This window comes from Bombus impatiens, unplaced genomic scaffold (genome assembly GCF_000188095.3).
Source record: "Bombus impatiens unplaced genomic scaffold, BIMP_2.2 scf_0263, whole genome shotgun sequence".
Lineage (NCBI taxonomy): Eukaryota > Metazoa > Arthropoda > Insecta > Hymenoptera > Apidae > Bombus > Bombus impatiens.
This window is the reverse complement of record NT_176682.1, coordinates 1,076,951-1,097,013: the sequence shown is the minus strand read 5'-3', so window position 1 is coordinate 1,097,013 and position 20,063 is coordinate 1,076,951. Positions and strand designations below refer to the sequence as shown.

The 20,063-nt window shown below is 30.6% G+C and overlaps 5 protein-coding genes and 1 long non-coding RNA gene across 8 annotated transcripts in view; 3 read left to right on the top strand and 3 right to left on the bottom strand.

The window, feature by feature from the left end:
* The first annotated feature begins 939 nt into the window (after nt 1–939).
* Nucleotides 940–2,485, top strand: LOC100746611 (protein SEC13 homolog). The gene is made up of 3 exons (XM_003488754.4): nt 940–1,331; nt 1,454–1,838; nt 1,914–2,485. Exons 1-3 carry the CDS (start codon nt 1,090–1,092, stop codon nt 2,220–2,222), a joined length of 936 nt encoding a protein of 311 aa, XP_003488802.1. The 5' UTR covers nt 940–1,089; the 3' UTR covers nt 2,223–2,485.
* Nucleotides 2,413–7,830, bottom strand: LOC100746494 (helicase SKI2W). Of its 3 annotated transcripts, none has more exons than XM_024366974.2 (12): nt 7,481–7,830; nt 7,112–7,218; nt 6,718–7,027; nt 5,967–6,636; nt 5,666–5,897; nt 5,238–5,491; nt 5,004–5,151; nt 4,646–4,924; nt 3,641–4,551; nt 3,194–3,552; nt 2,948–3,126; nt 2,413–2,882 (listed from the first exon to the last, which is right to left on the bottom strand). In XM_024366974.2, exons 2-12 carry the CDS (start codon nt 7,136–7,138, stop codon nt 2,553–2,555), a joined length of 3,699 nt encoding a protein of 1,232 aa, XP_024222742.1. In that variant the 5' UTR covers nt 7,139–7,218; nt 7,481–7,830; the 3' UTR covers nt 2,413–2,552. The 3 variants fall into 3 exon arrangements, with proteins under 3 accessions (XP_024222742.1, XP_033176129.1, XP_033176130.1); XM_033320238.1 differs by having other exon boundaries at nt 7,112–7,215; XM_033320239.1 differs by having other exon boundaries at nt 7,112–7,215; nt 7,497–7,830.
* Nucleotides 7,831–8,063: 233 nt separating this feature from the next.
* Nucleotides 8,064–11,480, top strand: LOC100746376 (condensin complex subunit 3). The gene is made up of 7 exons (XM_003488752.4): nt 8,064–8,186; nt 8,307–9,106; nt 9,186–9,720; nt 9,821–10,123; nt 10,191–10,556; nt 10,631–11,143; nt 11,216–11,480. The coding sequence occupies exons 1-7, from the start codon at nt 8,079–8,081 to the stop codon at nt 11,324–11,326; spliced, it is 2,736 nt and encodes a 911-aa protein (XP_003488800.1). The 5' UTR covers nt 8,064–8,078; the 3' UTR covers nt 11,327–11,480.
* Nucleotides 11,476–13,242, bottom strand: LOC105680632. The gene is made up of 2 exons (XR_002946498.2): nt 11,755–13,242; nt 11,476–11,675 (listed from the first exon to the last, which is right to left on the bottom strand). It is a non-coding gene; the product is annotated as an uncharacterized LOC105680632 (long non-coding RNA).
* A 559-nt stretch (nt 13,243–13,801) lies between these two features.
* LOC100745698 (WD repeat-containing protein 92) lies at nt 13,802–15,643 on the top strand. Its single transcript, XM_003488749.4, has 4 exons — nt 13,802–14,392; nt 14,519–15,019; nt 15,076–15,173; nt 15,246–15,643. The coding sequence occupies exons 1-4, from the start codon at nt 14,126–14,128 to the stop codon at nt 15,451–15,453; spliced, it is 1,074 nt and encodes a 357-aa protein (XP_003488797.1). The 5' UTR covers nt 13,802–14,125; the 3' UTR covers nt 15,454–15,643.
* Nucleotides 15,644–16,681: 1,038 nt separating this feature from the next.
* LOC105680630 (DNA-directed RNA polymerases I, II, and III subunit RPABC3) overlaps nt 16,682–20,063 on the bottom strand; it is a 73,183-nt gene continuing 69,801 nt past the window's right edge. The window contains exon 4 of the mRNA XM_012384495.3: nt 16,682–17,136. Coding sequence (XP_012239918.1) covers nt 17,019–17,136 — 118 coding nt within the window. The 3' untranslated portion in view covers nt 16,682–17,018. The remainder of the gene's footprint in view (nt 17,137–20,063) is intronic.

The window sequence follows — 20,063 nt, the reverse complement described above, 5'->3', positions numbered from 1 at the left end:
GAATAATGACCAGATTATTATGTTACCTATCAATTCCTGTCGTCTATCTCATTTATATTCTATTAATGTAACTATATTATAAATATCTTACTGTATGTATAATTTCGGATAAATTTTAATAAAATTAAATGGGATTTCTATATTAATTATTAATAAAAATGAAACATCGTTATAACAAATTAACTTGTTAGTTTATCTGTTAAAAAGTTCTCAATATTATGACTAAATATTATATGTAACTAAAATTCTTTCTCATTTTATTTTATTTAAATTTTTCTAATTTTAAAGCTTTTCTAAAGTATATGTAGTATAATATAACATTTCATTAACAGAACAAAAACGAACGAATTTAAAAGCCTTTACCAATTAAAGGATGAATGAAAAAATGAACATAAAGCGATTCCATTATCCAGCAGCGTATTTTACGAATGATGAATTTATACTTTGTTTTCTTTAGTGACAGGTTAAATATTTGTACATGATCAAACTCAATTACAAACTCAATTACGAGTTTTATCACGCTTATGCACCATGATCACTGTTAGATCATGTTTAGATCATTTTATTCTAAATATGATTCTGCTCTGGTTTTTGGAAATATAGAATATGATTTATGAATGTTAATATTTAAGCATAAATTTAAGATGTATGATATTGTGAAAATGTGTAAATTATTATATGTTATTATAGTAAATCAATAAGAATAAAATTTAATTCCAATTTGATATAAGAAATTAAATAAATAAAAAAACTTTACTACATACCACGTAAAAAAGGTTATTAGTCCTTATGTATAAAGTCGTAGTGCTTAGTTTATAATAAGGGTACAACAAATATTTATATTCCTCATAATTTTGACAAAATCACAAAAAAGAATTTATATTCAGTTTTTAGACATAACGGCACTAATATTTACACACGAGTTGCGCAAAGTAATCATGCGTTAACAGCCAGTGCGCACATGCTTCCACGTAAGTGACAAGCATTGAACAGCTAGGACAACATAACCTCTTTGTCGCTCCTACAATTGTATAACTTAATAATTTTCAAAATATAGTTAACAAAATTTGAGCAAAAAGTGTCATAAAAATGGTATCAGTTTTGAATACGGTTGATACCGGTCATGAAGATATGATTCACGATGCAGAGATGGATTATTATGGTTTGAGGTTAGCAACTTGTTCCAGTGATAACTCGGTTAAAATCTTTGATTTAAAAAATGGTTCACAAAGTTTAGTAGCCGATCTTAAGGGTCATGTTGGACCTGTGTGGCAAGTTACTTGGGCACATCCTAAATTTGGAAATCTTTTAGCGTCTTGTAGCTACGATCGGTATGTTTCAATTTGTTGCCATTTTTTGATATATATAAAATATATTCCTTTTCATAGAGATTGTAATATATTAAAACTAACTATTCTGATCTGAAATTATTTTACGTTGTTTCTTGCAATAGAAAAGTAATTATTTGGAAAGAATTAGGAGAATGGACCAAGATTTATGAACACAATGGTCATGATTCCTCTGTTAACTCAGTGGCTTGGGCACCACATGAATTTGGCTTAATCTTAGCCTGTGGCAGCTCTGATGGTTCAGTGTCCATACTTATTAATAATGGAGATACATGGGATACACAAAAAATTACAAATGCCCATACCATTGGATGCAATGCAGTGAGTTGGTGTCCTGCTATTGAACCCAGCTTTGATGCTAGTGGAACACAAAAAAATGGACCAATAAAGAGATTAGCCACAGGAGGTTGTGACAATTTAGTTAAAATTTGGAAAGAAGAAGGTGATAGATGGATCGAAGAAGACAAACTTGAAGCACATAGTGATTGGGTAATGCATTTGTCACTTTTCAAATTTAGAAATGTAAATTAAAAGAACAGTAATTTAATATTTTATTTCTTACAGATAAGGGATGTTGCATGGGCACCTGCAGTTGGACCATCCAAAGCAGCTTTGGCTTCCTGTTCACAAGATCGTCGTGTAATTGTATGGACCTCCAATGATTATACAAGTTGGACACCAACCATCCTTAATGTTTTCGACGATGTCATTTGGAATGTTAGTTGGTCATTAACTGGAGGTATATTAGCTGTTAGTGGTGGAGATAATAAAGTGTCCCTTTGGCGTGAAAATACAGAAGGTCAATGGACCTGTATTTCTGAGACAAATAAAGGTCAAGGAAATCTTAATAACACGGAACAACGTGCACTATAATATCTGAAAATAAAATATAGGATAATATTTTTTACTAATAAGCATTGTAAATTAAAAGAATTATTCAATATTAACAACAATTTTATTCATTTACTTTGTACTCTTATCATATATCTATACATAAAGAAATATAATTTTCAGACCAAACTAAATTCCAGTACTTTACATCTATGGTAGAGAAATATTGTACTGTACATTTTTTGAACAGCATATGATTCATAAACGGTGTATAAATTATAAAAATATACATATATCTCATTGATCAAAGTAGAAAATATTCTGCACATTTACACATTTAAATAAATTATTATACATAGATTTGTTAAACGATTAATTTTGAGTATACAAGGATGCAGTAAAAACAATATCCCTTTTAATGACAGTAGAGGCTTCTTCCATTTTTTCCTTTAAAACGGGATCACCTATAGTAATGGCTGCATTTTTTACATCTCGTAATGTTTCACTCAGTTGTTGTATACATCGTACTATGATCCCTTCTTGTACATCCGTTTTCTCCATAATCTCGGCAAATGACTTTGCTTGTGCCCAGTCATAAACTACCTCTACTAAACCAAAGTTTAGTGGTTGCAACGTTACTAACTGATAATGTTGTTCTAAAGCTTCTAATTCGGCATGTATTTGCTTTATTATAAGACAATTCTGTAACCAAAAAATCTTTAAATATCACAGTAAGTAGTTAATTTGTATTAAGAAAATATATATACCTTTCTTAATTCTGGCGTTAAATTTGGTTCAATATCAGTTCGTTGTTGAAATATTAAAGCAGACAACAATGCTGCTATTTCAGCTGGTTGACGTACAGTTAACACATTTCTGAGAATGAGTTCGGTAATTAGTAATTCGTTATTCCCCATTTGTAAAGCTACACGACCTTTTAATGCAACTATAAAAAACAAGATAAAATTATTATACATAACTAATTCGTGTTGATAATCTAAAAGAAGACAAACCTCTTTCGTCATTATCTATATATCCCAAATCTTTAAGAAGTGCAACAGCATTTGTATATTCCGGATACAAGCTTAATCCTTCATCACTAAGTTTCAATTGTAGTTTATTCCTTTCGCTCTCTAATTCACTTCGTTCGTATACAACTTCAAAGTGCTCTTCAAAACTTACTATCTCTGTACAATTAATATCATACATAGCTTTCTCTAATTCGCATAAATGATTTAATTTCATATCGATATCATAGTTCATTCTCATTTGCAGATATGGTTGTAGAACAGAAGAATCGCGATAAGCTTTAAGAGATAATGTCATTAATTCTTCTATAGCTGTTTGCATAGTCTGACTGGGAGGCTCATTTCTAAAAATATTTCAGGAGTTTTGTTGTCTTATAAGTTATAAATTAAACGTAATCTAATTTCGCTTAATTTTAACTTCACGCTACTTACCTAAATCTTGATATTTGTCTTTTTTCCCAATTTGCCAAAACCATGTTGTAATCTGTTTTAATTTCACAATTTGTTATTTCCAATATATTCCATGCAGCTATAGTTAACACTTCATCTAATGGAATTCCAACTGGTACAAATATTTCCTTTTTCGTTAAAGCAACAATATCGTACCATTTATCGGATTTCTTAGCTTTCTCGCTCTTTTCTTTCAATAATGTTTCCTTGACAGAATTTGTTGCATCAGAATTTTTAAGGACTAATACCCTGTATTGTTTACTGCCTTTATTCTGAACAGTGCTCAGTAATATAGCTAATTTATTATAATGACTTTCATATGATATCAACAATACTCTACCAGCTGTTAAACATCTTATTGCTTTTTTCTGAGTCTCATAAAAATAGGATTTCAGATACTTAAGATATTCTAGATACTCAACAGCTAGTCGATAAAAGTCAGATAAGTTTTTCTGTAGATCTGTTAATGGTGGCAATTTTGATAGTTCATTTTCCAATTTCTGCAATTGTATCTTGTAATTATTTTGGTTTCTAATTACTGGTGATTCTTTAAAAGATCTTCGCATCATTGCTTCAACTGTTACTGACTCATTTAGCCTTCTCAGATTTAGAACCATGGAATATGTTACTTTAAATTTAGATTCTAAGTTCTGAGCTTGACCACACATCATATTTTGTAACTCATTAAAATGTGGCACCAATGTTCGACACATGACTATAACCATTCCAGCTGTATCATGACCTCTACGTCCAGCTCGGCCAGCCATTTGTACATATTCAGAAGGATAAAGTATTCGAAAATTAGTACCGTCATATTTTTTTATAGAATCGAAAACCACAGTGCGTGCTGGCATATTTACACCCATTGCAAATGTTTCTGTTGCAAATAGTAACTGCAAGACCATAAAGGTGGTGACTTTTAAAATTTAAAAATAGTAAAAGCATTATGAAATTAAGGAAGAAAATATAGAATATTGGAAAACTGACTTTTACAACTCCAGTTTGAAATAACATTTCCACTATTTCTTTCAAAATAGGTAATATACCACTGTGATGGATACCAATTCCACTTTCTAATAATTCTTGCATCATAAGCACTTGCGGCAATTGTCTATCAGTACCTTTTAAATGCCGAATGTTATTTTGAAAGAAAGTTCGAATAGTGTGCTTTTCAGTCTCGGTTGTAAGGTCTACGTTTCTTAATAATATAGCGCTCATATCACATCTCTTTCGTGATAACATAAAGACAACAACAGGCAACATGTTCTGGCATAACAAAAGTAATTGTTTATGTATGTTTAGATGAATAAGTAAAATTTGATCAATATATAAGTATTAATCCAACCTGAGTTCTTAAATGACTTATAAAAGCATTCCACAATACTTGTTCCTGTTTTGGAGTCATCTGTCGTTGCGTTGGTATCCTTTTAACATCTTTAGCATTTTTATTACTTTGATTTTTCGGATTTTGCGCAGTTGTTGCTTTGTACCACCTAGAATAATAATATTTATATTAAATATAAGATTATTCATTAAAAATTTATACACTACATTAAAGATAGAAATTATCATCGATTACCCATCTAATAGAAAATGACCACTTTCATCCAATACTAAAAATTTGTTGTCCTTAGTTTTACCATCAGTTCCAGTGTATAAATAATGTTGGAGCGGTACAGGTCGTTTTAATGTGCTTATTACATATGTCTTTTTCTTTTTTGTACGACCAACCCAATCAGCAAATATTAAAGGATTGGGCACAGTTGCAGACAACATTACTAGAGTAACTGTTTGTGGCAAAAGGATCACACTTTCTTCCCAAACATGACCACGCTAACATAACATAAGATAATAAGATATATCATGATTATAAATATTAAATATAAATTGTAATATTTATATAGAATAATATAAATATAATATATAATAATATATAATATAAATATAATATATAATAATATATAATATAAATATAATATAACTGTAACATTTGGAATTTTTATTTACTTCGTCGTTATTGATGTAGTGCACTTCGTCAAATATAACAAATTCTAAATCCCTTAAAACTTCTGATGCACAGTATAACATAGATTGTAAAATTTCCGTGGTTATAATAAGACACGAAGCATTGGGATTAATTTGTAAATCTCCTGTTAACAATCCTACACTGCCAAACTTTCGTTTAAGATCGCGATATTTTTGGTTTGAAAGCGCTTTTATGGGAGATGTATAAATAACTCTAAAAAGAAACAAAATTAGTATTGCTAATTAACTAAAATATAGTTCAAAATATAATTTGCAATTTTACTTTGTCATATGTTTCTGACTTAATGCAATAGCATATTCTGCTACTGTTGTTTTCCCAGCCGACGTGTGTGCGGCCACAAATACATTACAGCCTTCTTCTAATTTAAGAATAGCTTGTTTCTGGAAAGTATCTAACTCATATGGAAAACTCATCGCTAGTTCAGGAATACGTTTTTCGAAATCAGTTATTGGAACAGACACATCTATTTGTTCTGCCCATTTTGTCTTTGCAGTTTCCACAGGTTTTTTTGAAATATTTAAAATAGGAATATCTGCTTCCTCTAAGAACGAAGAAATTTCATCAAATGCTGCTTGTTCTATATCTGAAGTTTTTATTTTAGTTTCTTCTTTTGTTTCTTTTGTTTCTTTTGTTTCTGACTTCCAAAAATCAAATTCATCTTGTTCTTCCTTTATAATGGCCATTAAATTGATCTTATCTGCTATTTTTTCAATTTCATTTTTTTTTTCTAATTCTAATGGTTCCTGCTCTGTGACAGTTGTCGTCTTTTCTTTTGGAGTACAATTGTCACTTTTAAATTCTACGCCTGCACTAAATCCTTTTGCCAAGGTTCTTAAATTGTTTTCAAAGTCTATTTCCTCCAGTGACGGATTCATTATTATCTCAGGTTCATCAAAACCACCAGGCCAGAATGGAATATTACTAGTATTTCCTAAATTTGTACATGTTATTAATTTACATAATGTTTCAAAAAATTGCTATATTTTATTATGGAATCTTTTCTATCACATACCTCTGATATTATCACTAGCTGGACCTGGTGCACGAGTCATAGACATAGAATTTCGTGCAGTTTCACCTGCTGATTTTGAAGGTACCTCATGCATCTCCCCAAGTTTCCCAGTAACAGGATCACGATCAAATTTTAATGTGGTACCAAGTGGTGCTAAGTCACAATCCAAAAGAGATAAAATATCAGGTTTCCTTGGCCAGTAACATTGTGTACTGTTTAGATGGTACATTGGAAGATTATCTAAACATTCTATATGTTCCCTTAATTCAGTTCTAATATCAGTCCAAATGGGTGGCAATACAAATTCTAGCTGTGAAGTAAAAAATTATTTAAATAATTTATAAATTTTTTAAAGAATTTATTAAAAAATAAATTAACTTTAGAAAAAAATTACCTGTTGCTTATTAGCTTCTACATCCATCTTTTTTACTTTTATATCTATCCAATATCAGCAGAATACACTATTTCACTAATTTTTTCACTTTATTGGAGAAAACACTATTAAAAGCAAAATTTGATCAACATACACGTATAACGTATCATATAATAATACACATATATAATCTAAAAGATAAAAGCTAATAAATACCAATTTTTAATAATAAAGATGTGATATGAAAAGCAGTATTATTTATGTAATATATGTTCCTTTGATTTCAAATATGAAATAATTAAAACTATAATATAATATATATATATTATTAGATCAATACAGGATTTTAATATTTTTATGAATTATAAAATTATAATTTATTTGTTGTACCGAAAAGATGATATAAATAATTTGAGGTTATGTTTATAAACATCCTCCGCTCACTCCATCTAACTCTCACCTTCTTGACAAAAGGTCAAACATAGTCGTAGGATGCCGACAGAATTTCCATAGAATTTTCATCCTTGGGAAATACCTAATATATGGTGATACCTAGTAATACATACGATATGTATGTATTCCAAGATTTATCACGAACATGAAATCTTCTTAAATAAAACTTTGTACAAAAACATTCAATATGATATTGTATTTTGGCTCACTTTCATCAGATAATCTTGCCAAGCTATGCATATTAAACATTATTTCCCTGAATATGTAGGTTAAGATCATATGTTTAGATTGATATCTAAATCCATGCTTACGTCAATGCTTCTAAAGTCGAGTATTGTTATTGTTCTATCTTACTCAGTTTCAATGCAATCATTTCATTATCCTTGTCATGCGATCTCTGATTCGTAGATGTAAGATGGATGTGAACATTTCAACCAATAAGGAAAATATATTTGAATTTGTAACGTTTTTGTTTCTTATGTCGTTTTCTCACACATTTTTATATTTCAGGTCGTAATCGTATTATTTTATAAGTATGAAACGAAATACAAATAATTATATAAAAGAAATATTTCATAGTGTTCAATTTAATAAAACTTGTCATCAGAGTAATTTAAAAAAATTGAAGAAATGCTACGAACAGGTAAGAATAGGTTGTAATACAGACGAATTCATTATAATTTATTTTTATTTAAAAAAGTTTCAATAAAAATGTTTTACATACAGTGTGCAAAATTACTAACATTTCCTTTTTCGATTTTAGACTAATGAATCAGATTTTTGGAACTGCTTTATATCCTGTTTTAAAGTTCCACTTACTTTTGCACAGCGACATCCACGAGTTGAGAATACTCTGGAGTTTGTTGCTAAATTTGCCGCTAGTTTATATTCAGCCATAAATGATAATGAATCTGAGGAACCGATGTGTCCATTTCTTTCCAACCTGTTTGAATTTCTCCTAAGGAATCATAGTGCAAAAGACATAGGAGTAAGATTTCGTGTTTGTCATTTTTTGAATATGTTATTAAATTCTATGGGTGATCAGGCCTTTATTGATGATGCTGTCTGTGATAAAATTACTGCTTCTATGATGGATCGGTTGTTAGATAGATCGCCAAAAGTTAGAGCTCAGGCAATTTTTGCTTTACATAGACTTCAAGATCCTACAGATGAGCAATGCCCTGTTATAAAAATGTATATATTTCATGCCAGCAAAGATCCAAATGCTATGGTTCGTAAAGCAGCATTGATGAGCATGGGAAAGAATCAAAGTACTTTACAAGTTGCATTGAGAAGAACCAGAGATGTAGATGAGGCAGTTCGTAAAATGGCATATGAATTCATTAGTAAAGTAACAGTAAGATCTTTAACTATTACACAAAGAGATCAGCTGCTAAATGATGGTTTAAAAGATAGATCTGATATAATTAAAAGAACTGTTCAAAATGTTCTATTACCATCATGGTTAAGACATTTTAATGGTAAATTCATCAGTTTAATAACAGCTCTTGATGCTGAAATTGGTACAGATGTATCTGTTTTAGCCCTTGATTCTTTATTTAAGTAAGTATTTAATTTATCATATATATGTGCAATTGAACATTTGTTTGAAATACTAAATGGTTAATCTTTATTTAATTAGGAACACTACATTAAATACATTAATAGAACAATTACCAATAGATAAAGAGACTAAATTAATACCAATGAATAAATTGAGCAGTGAAACTGTACTGTATTGGAGATGCTTAGTAAAATATGTTCAACGTGAATCTTGTACAGAAGAATTGGAAACAATTTTACCAGAATTATCAATGTTCTGCAATTATATTTCCGATTTCCTTACAGCAATATCCACACAACAAACCGAAACATGGGTGAATCATATGCAGAAATTTGTCCTATTACAGTTATTTGAAATAGTAACAACTTATGATTTATCTGATGAAGTTGGAAGAAAAAAGTTGAACGAATTAATACGTAATATTTTAATGGGTAATTACTGGACTGAAAAACTTGTTGAATGTGCAGTAACACACCTAAAAAACGTTATACCCGATGTAAATAGCAGACTAGATACATTAGCTAATATAATCAGTGAAATTAGATTGCCTTTGAAAGAAACTATAACACAAACACAAATCACGGAGGAACAGCAACACGAGATTAACTTAAAAGTAAGTTGGTATTCTCAATATAATATTAAATATAACATTAAAAAATTCAAATTTGGTAAAATTTGTAGTACCATTTATCTTAATGAAAAGTACTTTTTAGAGAGCAAAACTTAAGGTAAAGTTATTAGAATTAAAAGAAGAAGAATATCAGGCTATACAAGACAAACAGTATTTAAAGGCAGATGGTTTAAAAAATCAAATAAACGAATTGAACAAGGAAATAGTAAAATTATCAGAAAAGCCTCAAGTAACACAAACTATAGTTAATGAAGAGATCAAAGAAAAGAGTGATTCTGCAACAATGATAAAATGTCTAACTATAATATGTACAATGATGCAGTCTGTAACTTCGTTAACGCCAACACTTAAAAGCCTTATGCAAATAGCGCTTGATAGTTTAGATGTATGTGATTGAAATATAAATTTATTTAATCTTAAATTATTATGTATAACGTAATTATTGTTTTCAGCATCCGGATGATAAAGTACATATATTAGCATTAAAAGCAGTTAGTATTTGTTGTATATTGGACAGGGAATTAGCTAAACAACATATTATGATGTTGTTCTTGCAATTTTCTTTGGAACAAGAAAATCCAGATATTTGGATTGTTGCTTTGAAAGGAATCTTCGACCTTTTATTATTATACGGCCTGGAGCATTTTGATATATTAGAAAATGTACCCGATAATACTGGTAGTAAATCAGAAAAATCTCGCACTAAATTATTTACAGATACTGACACAGAAGTTTCTGTAACATCTCTACGTAAATCAGAAGCAGAACGAGGCAATTGTAATTTTATTAAAATTATAGCCGGATTATTAGATAATGCAGTGAGTATATATTCTAGTCTAATATTCTTTTATTTTAAATATATAATATGAAAATCTTTTTGTTAAAAATATAGAATCAAGGACTAAGAACAGTTGCCGCGGAAGGTCTTTGCAAATTGTTACTTCATCGACGAATTACTAGTTCGAGTTTATTGTCAAGATTAATAATTTTATGTTACAATCCTGTAAACGATAGCGACTTCTATCTTCGACAATGTCTAACTGGTTTCTTCGATAATTTTGTCACATTCGTACCTGATGCACACATGTTATTAGAAGAAGCATACTTGCCGACCTTACAAATTTTATGTAATGCACCAGACATCAGTCCCTTACAAGAAATTGATCCTTATGAAGTATCCAGGTTTATATTAAACTTGACTAGGCTTGAAACTCGTAAACCTGGAGGAGAGAATTTCTGTGCGCATAATAGCCTCGTTTTTTCTATTTTGGCAGAGGTATTAAATACAGAAAGCAACATTGACAAAGAAACTCTTATTAAATCGTTGAAAGATTTGCATTTGGAATTGGACGATAACACGTCTAAAAAAAACTTACAGGAAGCTATCGATAAAGTGATGGAAATGGTAAATATTTTACATACAAACAATTGTTAATTATATATTACAAATTTATATAAACGTTTATATCTTTTACAGATAGTTTCTGATAAACGGTTAGTAAGATATGTCGAGCTTTTTACGAAAAAGTTAAATGCTCCTAATGCTATCGATGTAGCAGAAGATGAAGACACTGAAGCTGATGAATGAGTAATTGTTCTTAATAGGAATGTAATTGAACTAAATATGAAAATATAATATTTTATATAATATTGAATTAAATTTTATATATTTCCCGAGCATATGTTTATATATACAATGTTTTATAGAATGTTCACGAAATAATAAAAATCTTTGAATTCCACGTAACATTTTAAAATTTTTCATTTTTAACTCTTTCACGCCTAGCGCCGATTATATCCGGCATTCACAAAATACTTCACATCGACTTACGCCGGATATAGCCCGCATTCACTAAACGCGTCGTATTGGCCAGTGACAGTAAGGACACGCGAATTGACATCTTAATTATGTTAAACTAGCGCATAAGAAGAAGTTCCTGCAACGAGTAAAGTTTATTTGTTTTCTATCTTTTTGTAGAGTATCACAGTTAAAAGGTAATTAATAACATTACATACAGAAAAATAAGTAAACCAGGTTATTAAGTTGTTACGTCCAGAGGATCTTTAATTCCTCCTATCCGTTTCAAATATTAATAAGTGATGTAGGTTTCGGTACTCTTTAAAATGAAGTATAAAAATCTAAAAAAACGGCAACTGGTGAACTAGACTGCTTCGGAAAGTTGTGATGAAAATGAATCACATATAAATACAGCAAATCAAAGAAAACGACTATTAAATGTACTTAGTACATCAGAATCTCAAGAAACTGATAACGTTAACGTACGAAATACCAACCAGTCAGATATTACATGGACTTCGAAAAAATTTAGGCTAATAATTCATGATTTTACAAAACAGCAATCGGGTATTCAAACAAATATAAGATCCTGGGGATTTCTGCAATACTTCCAGTTGTTTGTATCTGAAGAACTGGTAGAATTCATTGTTGAAAAAACAAACAACTATTGGAGACAAATAAATTCTGATGACCTTACAGCTGGAACAGACCTGGATGAATTGTGAGTATGATATAAATTCAGCCAAAAGTATTCCTCACAAAACACCGCCTCTAGCGTTCAAATGGCCCAACATTTCTTCATTCGATGCTCCTGGTGCGAGACATGCGTATGCACGACGGGAGGTCAATGTCAAAAGTCAGATCTAATTTACAATCATGATATTCAATAAACAGATCCACTGTCTTAAAATTCTTAAGAGCATTAACATCTATGCTCCTGAGAGAAGAACCAGGCACCCTTGTAAGTTCACACTTTCACCATATATATGTCAATTCAAACATAATGGTTTAATCTATAGATTATCTTATCTTGCTTGATCCATATCAATTTTCAAACTTATCTAAGGCTTCTCAAGGCGTGTTAGATGTCTAAATTATTTATATTCCACTTATGTTTACTTATAGTTTTGTAGCGGCACATGAGTCAAAGGACAATTCAGATCATGTTGTTGTCTTGCCTTGGAGTATCAAGATCGTTAGGATACAAGTAATGTAAGAACAAATAGACTTCGGGCAAAAGAATGTCGCCGCTACATACAACCGTCGAATGAAGACGAATTCATATTTTCCGACTTCCCCCCGACCAGTATAAATAAACGGTCACGATCGCAAGCAGACCGAGTATCTAACAGTGTCTACCGAGTTGCGCGACGAGCATTAACGAGTGTTTATCCGCGATTTTATTTTGCGATTTATACTTTGTACTAACGACTCACGTATACAGGTTGTACATTAATTTATTATTCTAAATATATTCGACGGTTCCAACATCGAGCAATCTTGTCCTTTAATCTTCACGTAACAACCATCCTCTACACGTAAATCTCTACAATTTTATACTTTTTATATTTTACACTTATATTTTATGTATTTATGCTTACATATGTTTGATATATACATATATCACATATACTTATATACGAAAAATTGTACTTGGCGTCACCACACGTTTATACAAAGGAAAAAGAAAGCAAACCCATTTATGTAAATAAATAAATAATTATGTGTTTGTACTAGGCACTACGGGATATAGCTGAAATTTTCGAGATTTTGATCAAAACTTTAGATCGATTTTGTGATTTTGTGTCAGGAGAACATGAGAGCATAGAATATGGCACAAATTCACCATTCTTGAAAGTGACGTCATTTCTCGGAATTTTTTAAAACTATTTCGCACTTTTTTTATATACCTTTTTTCTGTAAATTTTGAGTTTAACGTTTTATGATTTCATTTTTTAATTTCTTGTCTGAATTTTTGTGAGATTAGGTAGTGAATGGAATATATTACAAAAGTGTTAAATGCTGTTAAACTATTCTGGTTTATTGAAAGTTTTTCTAAATACATTTTGTTTAATTATTTTTACAGTAAATAATCTCATTTTTTTATTGTATTTCTATAAACAATACAGAAGAAACAATTTATTTTTGATATTTAATTAAACTTTCAGACAATTTTTATATTTTTTCGAAAAGGATGTTATTGATATTAATGAAGTTAAAAATTTAAAGGAATATGATAATTAAAAATCTCTTTTTAGCAAAATCTTATTCATTAATAACTGAAATACTTCCCTTCTCACTGTGTATACGTTTATTTCTCCCACCATGAGAACGGAGAAGATACGTGTTTATAGTTCGGCCATTGGCCACTAGAGGTCCCTATTCCTAGTGCATTTTTTGACCAACATTTTTGACATTGCATCAACCATCTCCCTACTCCGTACTCACTACTTCCTATTTCCTGCTTCCTATTGATCTCTGTTTATGGATACTTCAAATACTTCCGATACGTCAAAATAAGTGCTGTCACAGTTTCACAAATTTTAGCTAAGAACCAAGTAGTCTTGTTGTATAGTCAACTTCGAAAGCATGGATAAATTTGAGAAACCGCAGATAATTTGTCATATTGAGAAATCGGTAAATTATTCCTTATTCGACGCAAAATGGATTCCGTGCAGCGCAAAATTTGTGGTTATGGGCTCACGACCGCGAGGTAGCGGTATTATACAAATCTATGAAGTTTCCAGCGGCGAATTAAATCTTGTTAAAGATATCGAACGATCTCAACCGATAAAATGCGGAACCTTTAAAGCATCTAGCCTAAAAGACAGATATTTAGCAACTGGTGATTTTCAGGTATTAACAAAAAATATAAAAAATTTAAAAGATATTTCCATTTGAATGAATGATATTATACATAAGATTTAAATTTTAACAATTTGTTATTCCTACATAGAGAAGATTTAAAGTCACCTTTATTAGGGCAAATTGAACATCTACAACCTAGAAGACCCTTCGATACCAATTTATACTACTGTTGCTCATGATGAGATTATAAACAGTATCGATGGTGTAGCTGGTCAGAATATTGGATGCGGCGCACCGGAATTAGTAACTGGCTCTAGGGATGGAAGTGTTAAAGTCTGGGATCCTAGGTTGAAAGGTCGGCCAGTTGCTGTAATGGAACCTAAAGAGGGTGAAGATCGTAGAGATTGCTGGACAGTTGCATTTGGAAATTCATACAATTCTGAGGAACGAGTTGTAGCTGCTGGTTATGATAATGGAGATGTAAAAATGTTTGATTTGAAAGCAATGGCTGTTTTGTGGGAAAGTAATCTTAAAAATGGAGTTTGTAGCATTGAATTTGATAGGAAGGATATTCCAATGAATAAATTAGTAGCTACCACTTTGGAGTCAAAGTTTTATTTGTTTGATTTAAAAACTCAGCATCCTAAAAAAGGATTTACTTATCTAACTGAGAAGGTAAGATTAAAATGTAAAAATCACATCTTCATTTAATTTGATTTATAATGTTTTAGGCACATAATGCAACAGTATGGTTAGTTAGACACTTGCCCCAAAATCGTGAAATATTTGTTACTTGTGGTGGAGGAGGAAGTCTTTGTTTATGGAAATAGTAATTATACATTTTATATCTATTTTTATTTTTAGCTTTTTATACTTTTATTTACTATTGAATTATTTTTAGTAATTATCCAGAGAAACGAAAAATAGTAGACGTAGATGGCATTGGCCGTGGAGTCATCGGTGATCTAACTCTTTTACAAAACACTATTGTTTCATCACAACCTGTTAGTTCCCTAGATTGGAGTCCAGACAAACAGGGTTTGGCTGTTTGCACTGCGTTTGATCAATGTTTGAGGGTAATTATCACCACAAAACTTAATACTTTCTAAGAAAAAGTATAAATTCATGTTCTAATTAATAATAAAGAAATAAAATATTTATGTTATGTTATTTAATATTATTCAGTGTGAAACGTTCACTATTGCAATAGAAATGAGATAAAACTGTAAATAAACATCAATTTTCTTAGTTTATATAATATGTCGAAATAAAATGAATAAAATAAAAATTAATATTCTACAAAATTTTTCATTAAATTCAAATTAAATTGTTTGGAATTCTTGGTTATCTAAGAATCTAAATTACCGACTGTGAAGGAAATTTTCATCACGATGGCGACACTTGTGGTTCGTTAAATATCGATTTTTGTCTCCGTATACATGTGCACGCGTTGCGCAACTTCGCGGTACGGACGACCAGATAAAAGCGAATTATATGTCATCGGGCCAATCTATTTAGAATCAAACCCTTATTAAGTGGCAGCCATCTTATAGTGCGATATGTTATGCAACATCAGACCGCCATGTTGAGGCGCGAGACGTATCCACGCCAAGTGGTACTTATGCTACATTGTTCGAGCCAGCCTCGGTCAGCTCACATTCAGCCATACAAGGTCAGGAATACCGCGAGTTTAATTACATAAATTAGTTCTTGGCTATTCCCCCTTCTGCAACATGTCTCTGTGATACATTCTTTTCGTTTCTTGCTCTCGTGTTCACAGAAGCTGCGCGCGTTTCGATTGGATCACGCATTTAGTCTTGGCTCCGTTGTTCTCCAAAATGGCGTCGTCCTGTACGCGCAGTATCACAAAAAACAAGACATAGATTTTTCTCCTACAAATCTCTTTTATTTTTTTAAGACTTGATGAATTTAATGAAAATTTTATGTTATGAACTAAATATTGTCTTTTAATGGTTACTTTTATAAAAGACAGGAGTGAGCAAAAATATTTTACTTCATTGAATCAGTTGCTCGCAATTAAAAGAATGCGGAATTACTGGTCTTTATAGTTTAATTACAAGAACTGCCTGTAATTAATTCAACTGGTAACAAGGAGCAAAGCAGTTTATTTAAATATGTACTAACTTAGCTGGCCAATCGCAGCGTTGTAAAGCTACTACAAACTCGCCTGAAAATTGTCATGTTTTGTTTGTTTTCCAAGAATTTAATCAACAGTTAGTAATCATTTTATTTAACAACTGTTTAATTCTGGTAATTTTTATGGTACCTTTTAATAAGAATAATTGGATAGGTTGGGAGTTTTTATTTAGAAGGTTATTTTTTACATGGAAAAATACCTTTATTAGTCAGCATGTATCTGAAAATCGCAATGGCAGTGACAATGCTTAGTAATGATTCATGAATTGGAGAATATGAATAGTGAACGATCAGTTAGAAAACAAAATACATATTTCCTGTTTTACGTAAATATACTGCTTCCTCAATTATTGCAATATACAAGAAATTTCTTTCTGGAATCATATCGACCATTAATAACTTCTAACAATTCAATCACCTTTCTCCTAAATTTATTAATAATAACGTTCTCCTTGAAAAGAATGCATTTAATATACACACATTTCCTAAATCAATAATTGCGGCGCATGTAATGCAGTTAGAACGCCAATTTTTTCATTAGTAGATACATATGCTGGTCGATCTCAAAACCGTGTAGGTTGTTTGCGTCACCCTGTAACCTCATCAGTAATCCTCCAAAGGATACGTAGGCAGATCTGCAACAGAGAGAAACAGACAATGTAAGTCACCGTGAATCACCACGCTAAAAGCCTACATATATTTGTTTAGAAACCGAATGCTGGCTTTTCGTTTGACTTTACCCTCCTGATCACCGGAAAAACAATTTTATATTGCTATATTGTATCGAGGGATTTATTTCATTGAATTTGAAATGTTTAAATTAAATTCTTCATTAAAAAATGAGATGAACTTTCAACCATGATGGCCTTCGAGAAATAAACTTTTATGTAATTTTACATTTAGCAAATTCTTAAGTCTACAAAATTAAGTTTTACAATTTTTTCAACTTAATTGTACTAGTTATATTAATTATATTTAGCTAAGTTTTCCTGTTTAACTCGATTTTGAAATTTCTGGACTTGAGAAGAATTAAAGTTAGCATTAAATAAGACATATTTTTTATGTACATATGTATCTACATAGAATAAACTTGAAAATTATTATGTTGGTCAGTAAAACAGTTTTTCATCCTCACACATAAAATGTTTCAATCGAAATACACTAATGTGATAATTAGAAAATATTGATTTAAATCCTCGTCCTCATTATTTGATGCTGATCATTGAAGTTGTGTTTTCAATCACGGTTGCGGATCTGCAATCGTCATAATTGCAGTGCCGATAGCGGTCGTATATACGATATAGCCACACAACCAGCTAACAACACTGCCAACATGCCAATTGCAAAAATCTTCTGCCAAGGATTTTCTTCTGACGTCAAACGTGCTTCTCTTCTTTAAGCAGTTCCGCTGGTGGATTCCATAATAGAAACGCAGTTTCTTCCTGATGCTAGGGATTTTTTAAGCGCACCATCGTGTACGTGCTTTTATAACGATTTATGACGATTACGAGGTACATAATAATAAACGATGAGTTTAAAAACATCAATGTATTATTGTATAAAGTAGGTGAATATTATTTTATAATTCAAAATCAAAAAAAATTATAATTCAAAATAATAAAGATAATCCTAACCTTACTACGATATTAGTCATTTTCTTAAGTTTTTAGATTTGCCAATTTTCAAAAATATTTTCATCATTGTCGATTATTCAGAACTCATTTTATTGAAATGAAATCTTGTGCTTTATGAAGCGAGATTATGTATTTACTAATGTATTTTCCAAGAACATTAATGTGTAGATTCAAATACAATACTGCGTAAAATAACTTTAAAATTTGTTTACGGTTTAATGTAAATTATTCGGAATTTTGTCTTCCAAAGTTTAGCAATATTGTAAGAACTAGTAGCAAGAAATTATATAGCCTGTGATGGAACTTTGACCGCAGTTTATTGACAGAGTTATAAATGAGAAAGAATCCAAAAATGAACTGTTATTATTCAATTTTTAATATAAAGACTTCAACATTTTGCTCACTATCCTCTCTCTTTCTTTTTTACAAAATTAACCTTCGATGATACATTACAAGATATAAAATGTTTCTAGCAAGTGAAAAAAAAAATTATCTACGTTACATCTCAGAGTTCAAAGAAATAATACACATCCGCTAACGATCCAAGGATATTTAAATAAACTGAGCAATACACATGTTTAGGAAGTTACGCTGCTATCGATTGACCTTGCTCCCAAATTTCTCACCATCCATAGTAAGAGAGCTGATTATTTTTAACCGAAGTATTCTTGGTTTCTGCCCCCTCCTTTCCGTCTATTGGCTAACCCTCTTCTCCTCATCCCTTGTTCAATTAATCCATCTCTATATTAAACTTCTCAGATATTGGATGACTTATCTTCAATGTGACATTGACAGTGGCATGTTGTGTAGAGTAAATATTAAAAAAAATAAGATGTTTTAGTAAAGTAAACATATGCCATTATTATTCTTCAACCATATTATATATATATTACTTTTTATAAGTAATAACTAATTAACTATGATTAACTTTGATTCATTATTCAAATTCTTTCTCATATTATAATTGCATGATTTCCAAGTCTCAAAATATGAATTAATATTATAATAAAATTTAGGATTAAAATTATGAATATTATTAAGGAATACTAATTAAATGTTTTAAGTAAATCTGTTTTAATTTTTAAATACGTGTGTTTAAAACTAAACGTAAATATTGTTTATATAAAAAAAAGTGCAATATGCATGAAATATATACAAAATAATTATGTATGTACCTCGTACATCGAGTATGTCCGGAAGGGAAGGAAAAAGAGCATTTCTACCGGGTCAAGAATAACTTGCTAAAATGATATTGAGGTTCCGGGAAGCAACGACTTTGAGAGGTGGCGGTATGAAATGAAATGATGAGAAGGATGCGGCACAGTATATGATTTTTATTGTCATTACAATTACAATGAGCAGCGACAAAAAGTGATGACAGTTTGAGATAATAGTGGTCGACAATATCACTGCTATATTTATAATGGTTTACTTATGTTACCCTAATATATCAGCGACAACAGTGTTTTAAATTTCTCAAAAATCTTTCTTTTATATTATCCTTAGATATTCATATATTTATATATGAAAATATTGTTTAAAATTCAATCACATAAAAATAGACAGATAAATTTCAACGTTCTTCAACGATAGAAATCAACGCTCTTGAAAGTTTCGCGAAAGCCCACTAGCGCCACCACCCATAATGGACCTTAAGTAGAAGATCCATGTCATTTATAGATAGGAATTTGTTTGAAACACTCTTGTCGCTAATCAGATCTATATAAGAATAATTAATCGAAAATTATATAAGTTGTATAATTAATAGACTGTAAATATTTATGAAAAGTCATACTTTTATGAATATAATAAAAAATGGAATCTGCGTATGCAATTTTCTTATTTACAAAATATCATAACATATTATATTTTACGCATTCTCTGTATAATTGTGCGTCTTCAAATTTCCCCTACATGCATAAAAATCC

Bases quoted from the DNA above. Each gene is read 5' to 3' on its own strand.
- LOC100745698 (XM_003488749.4), top strand. From the start codon at position 14,126: ATGGATAAATTTGAGAAACCGCAGATAATTTGTCATATTGAGAAATCG. The intron at 14,393-14,518 runs GTATTAACAAAA...CACCTTTATTAG, and splicing joins TAGCAACTGGTGATTTTCAG to GGCAAATTGAACATCTACAA. The intron at 15,174-15,245 runs GTAATTATACAT...AATTATTTTTAG, and splicing joins AGTCTTTGTTTATGGAAATA to TAATTATCCAGAGAAACGAA.
- LOC100746376 (XM_003488752.4), top strand. From the start codon at position 8,079: ATGAAACGAAATACAAATAATTATATAAAAGAAATATTTCATAGTGTT. The intron at 10,124-10,190 runs GTATGTGATTGA...TATTGTTTTCAG, and splicing joins TAGCGCTTGATAGTTTAGAT to CATCCGGATGATAAAGTACA. The intron at 10,557-10,630 runs GTGAGTATATAT...TTAAAAATATAG, and splicing joins CCGGATTATTAGATAATGCA to AATCAAGGACTAAGAACAGT.
- LOC100746494 (XM_024366974.2), bottom strand. From the start codon at position 7,138: ATGGATGTAGAAGCTAATAAGCAACAG. The intron at 5,898-5,966 runs GTAAAATTGCAA...GTTTCTTTTTAG, and splicing joins AGTCAGAAACATATGACAAA to AGTTATTTATACATCTCCCA. The intron at 5,492-5,665 runs GTAAATAAAAAT...ATGTTATGTTAG, and splicing joins ACTACATCAATAACGACGAA to CGTGGTCATGTTTGGGAAGA.
- LOC100746611 (XM_003488754.4), top strand. From the start codon at position 1,090: ATGGTATCAGTTTTGAATACGGTTGATACCGGTCATGAAGATATGATT. The intron at 1,332-1,453 runs GTATGTTTCAAT...TTCTTGCAATAG, and splicing joins GCGTCTTGTAGCTACGATCG to AAAAGTAATTATTTGGAAAG. The intron at 1,839-1,913 runs GTAATGCATTTG...TATTTCTTACAG, and splicing joins TTGAAGCACATAGTGATTGG to ATAAGGGATGTTGCATGGGC.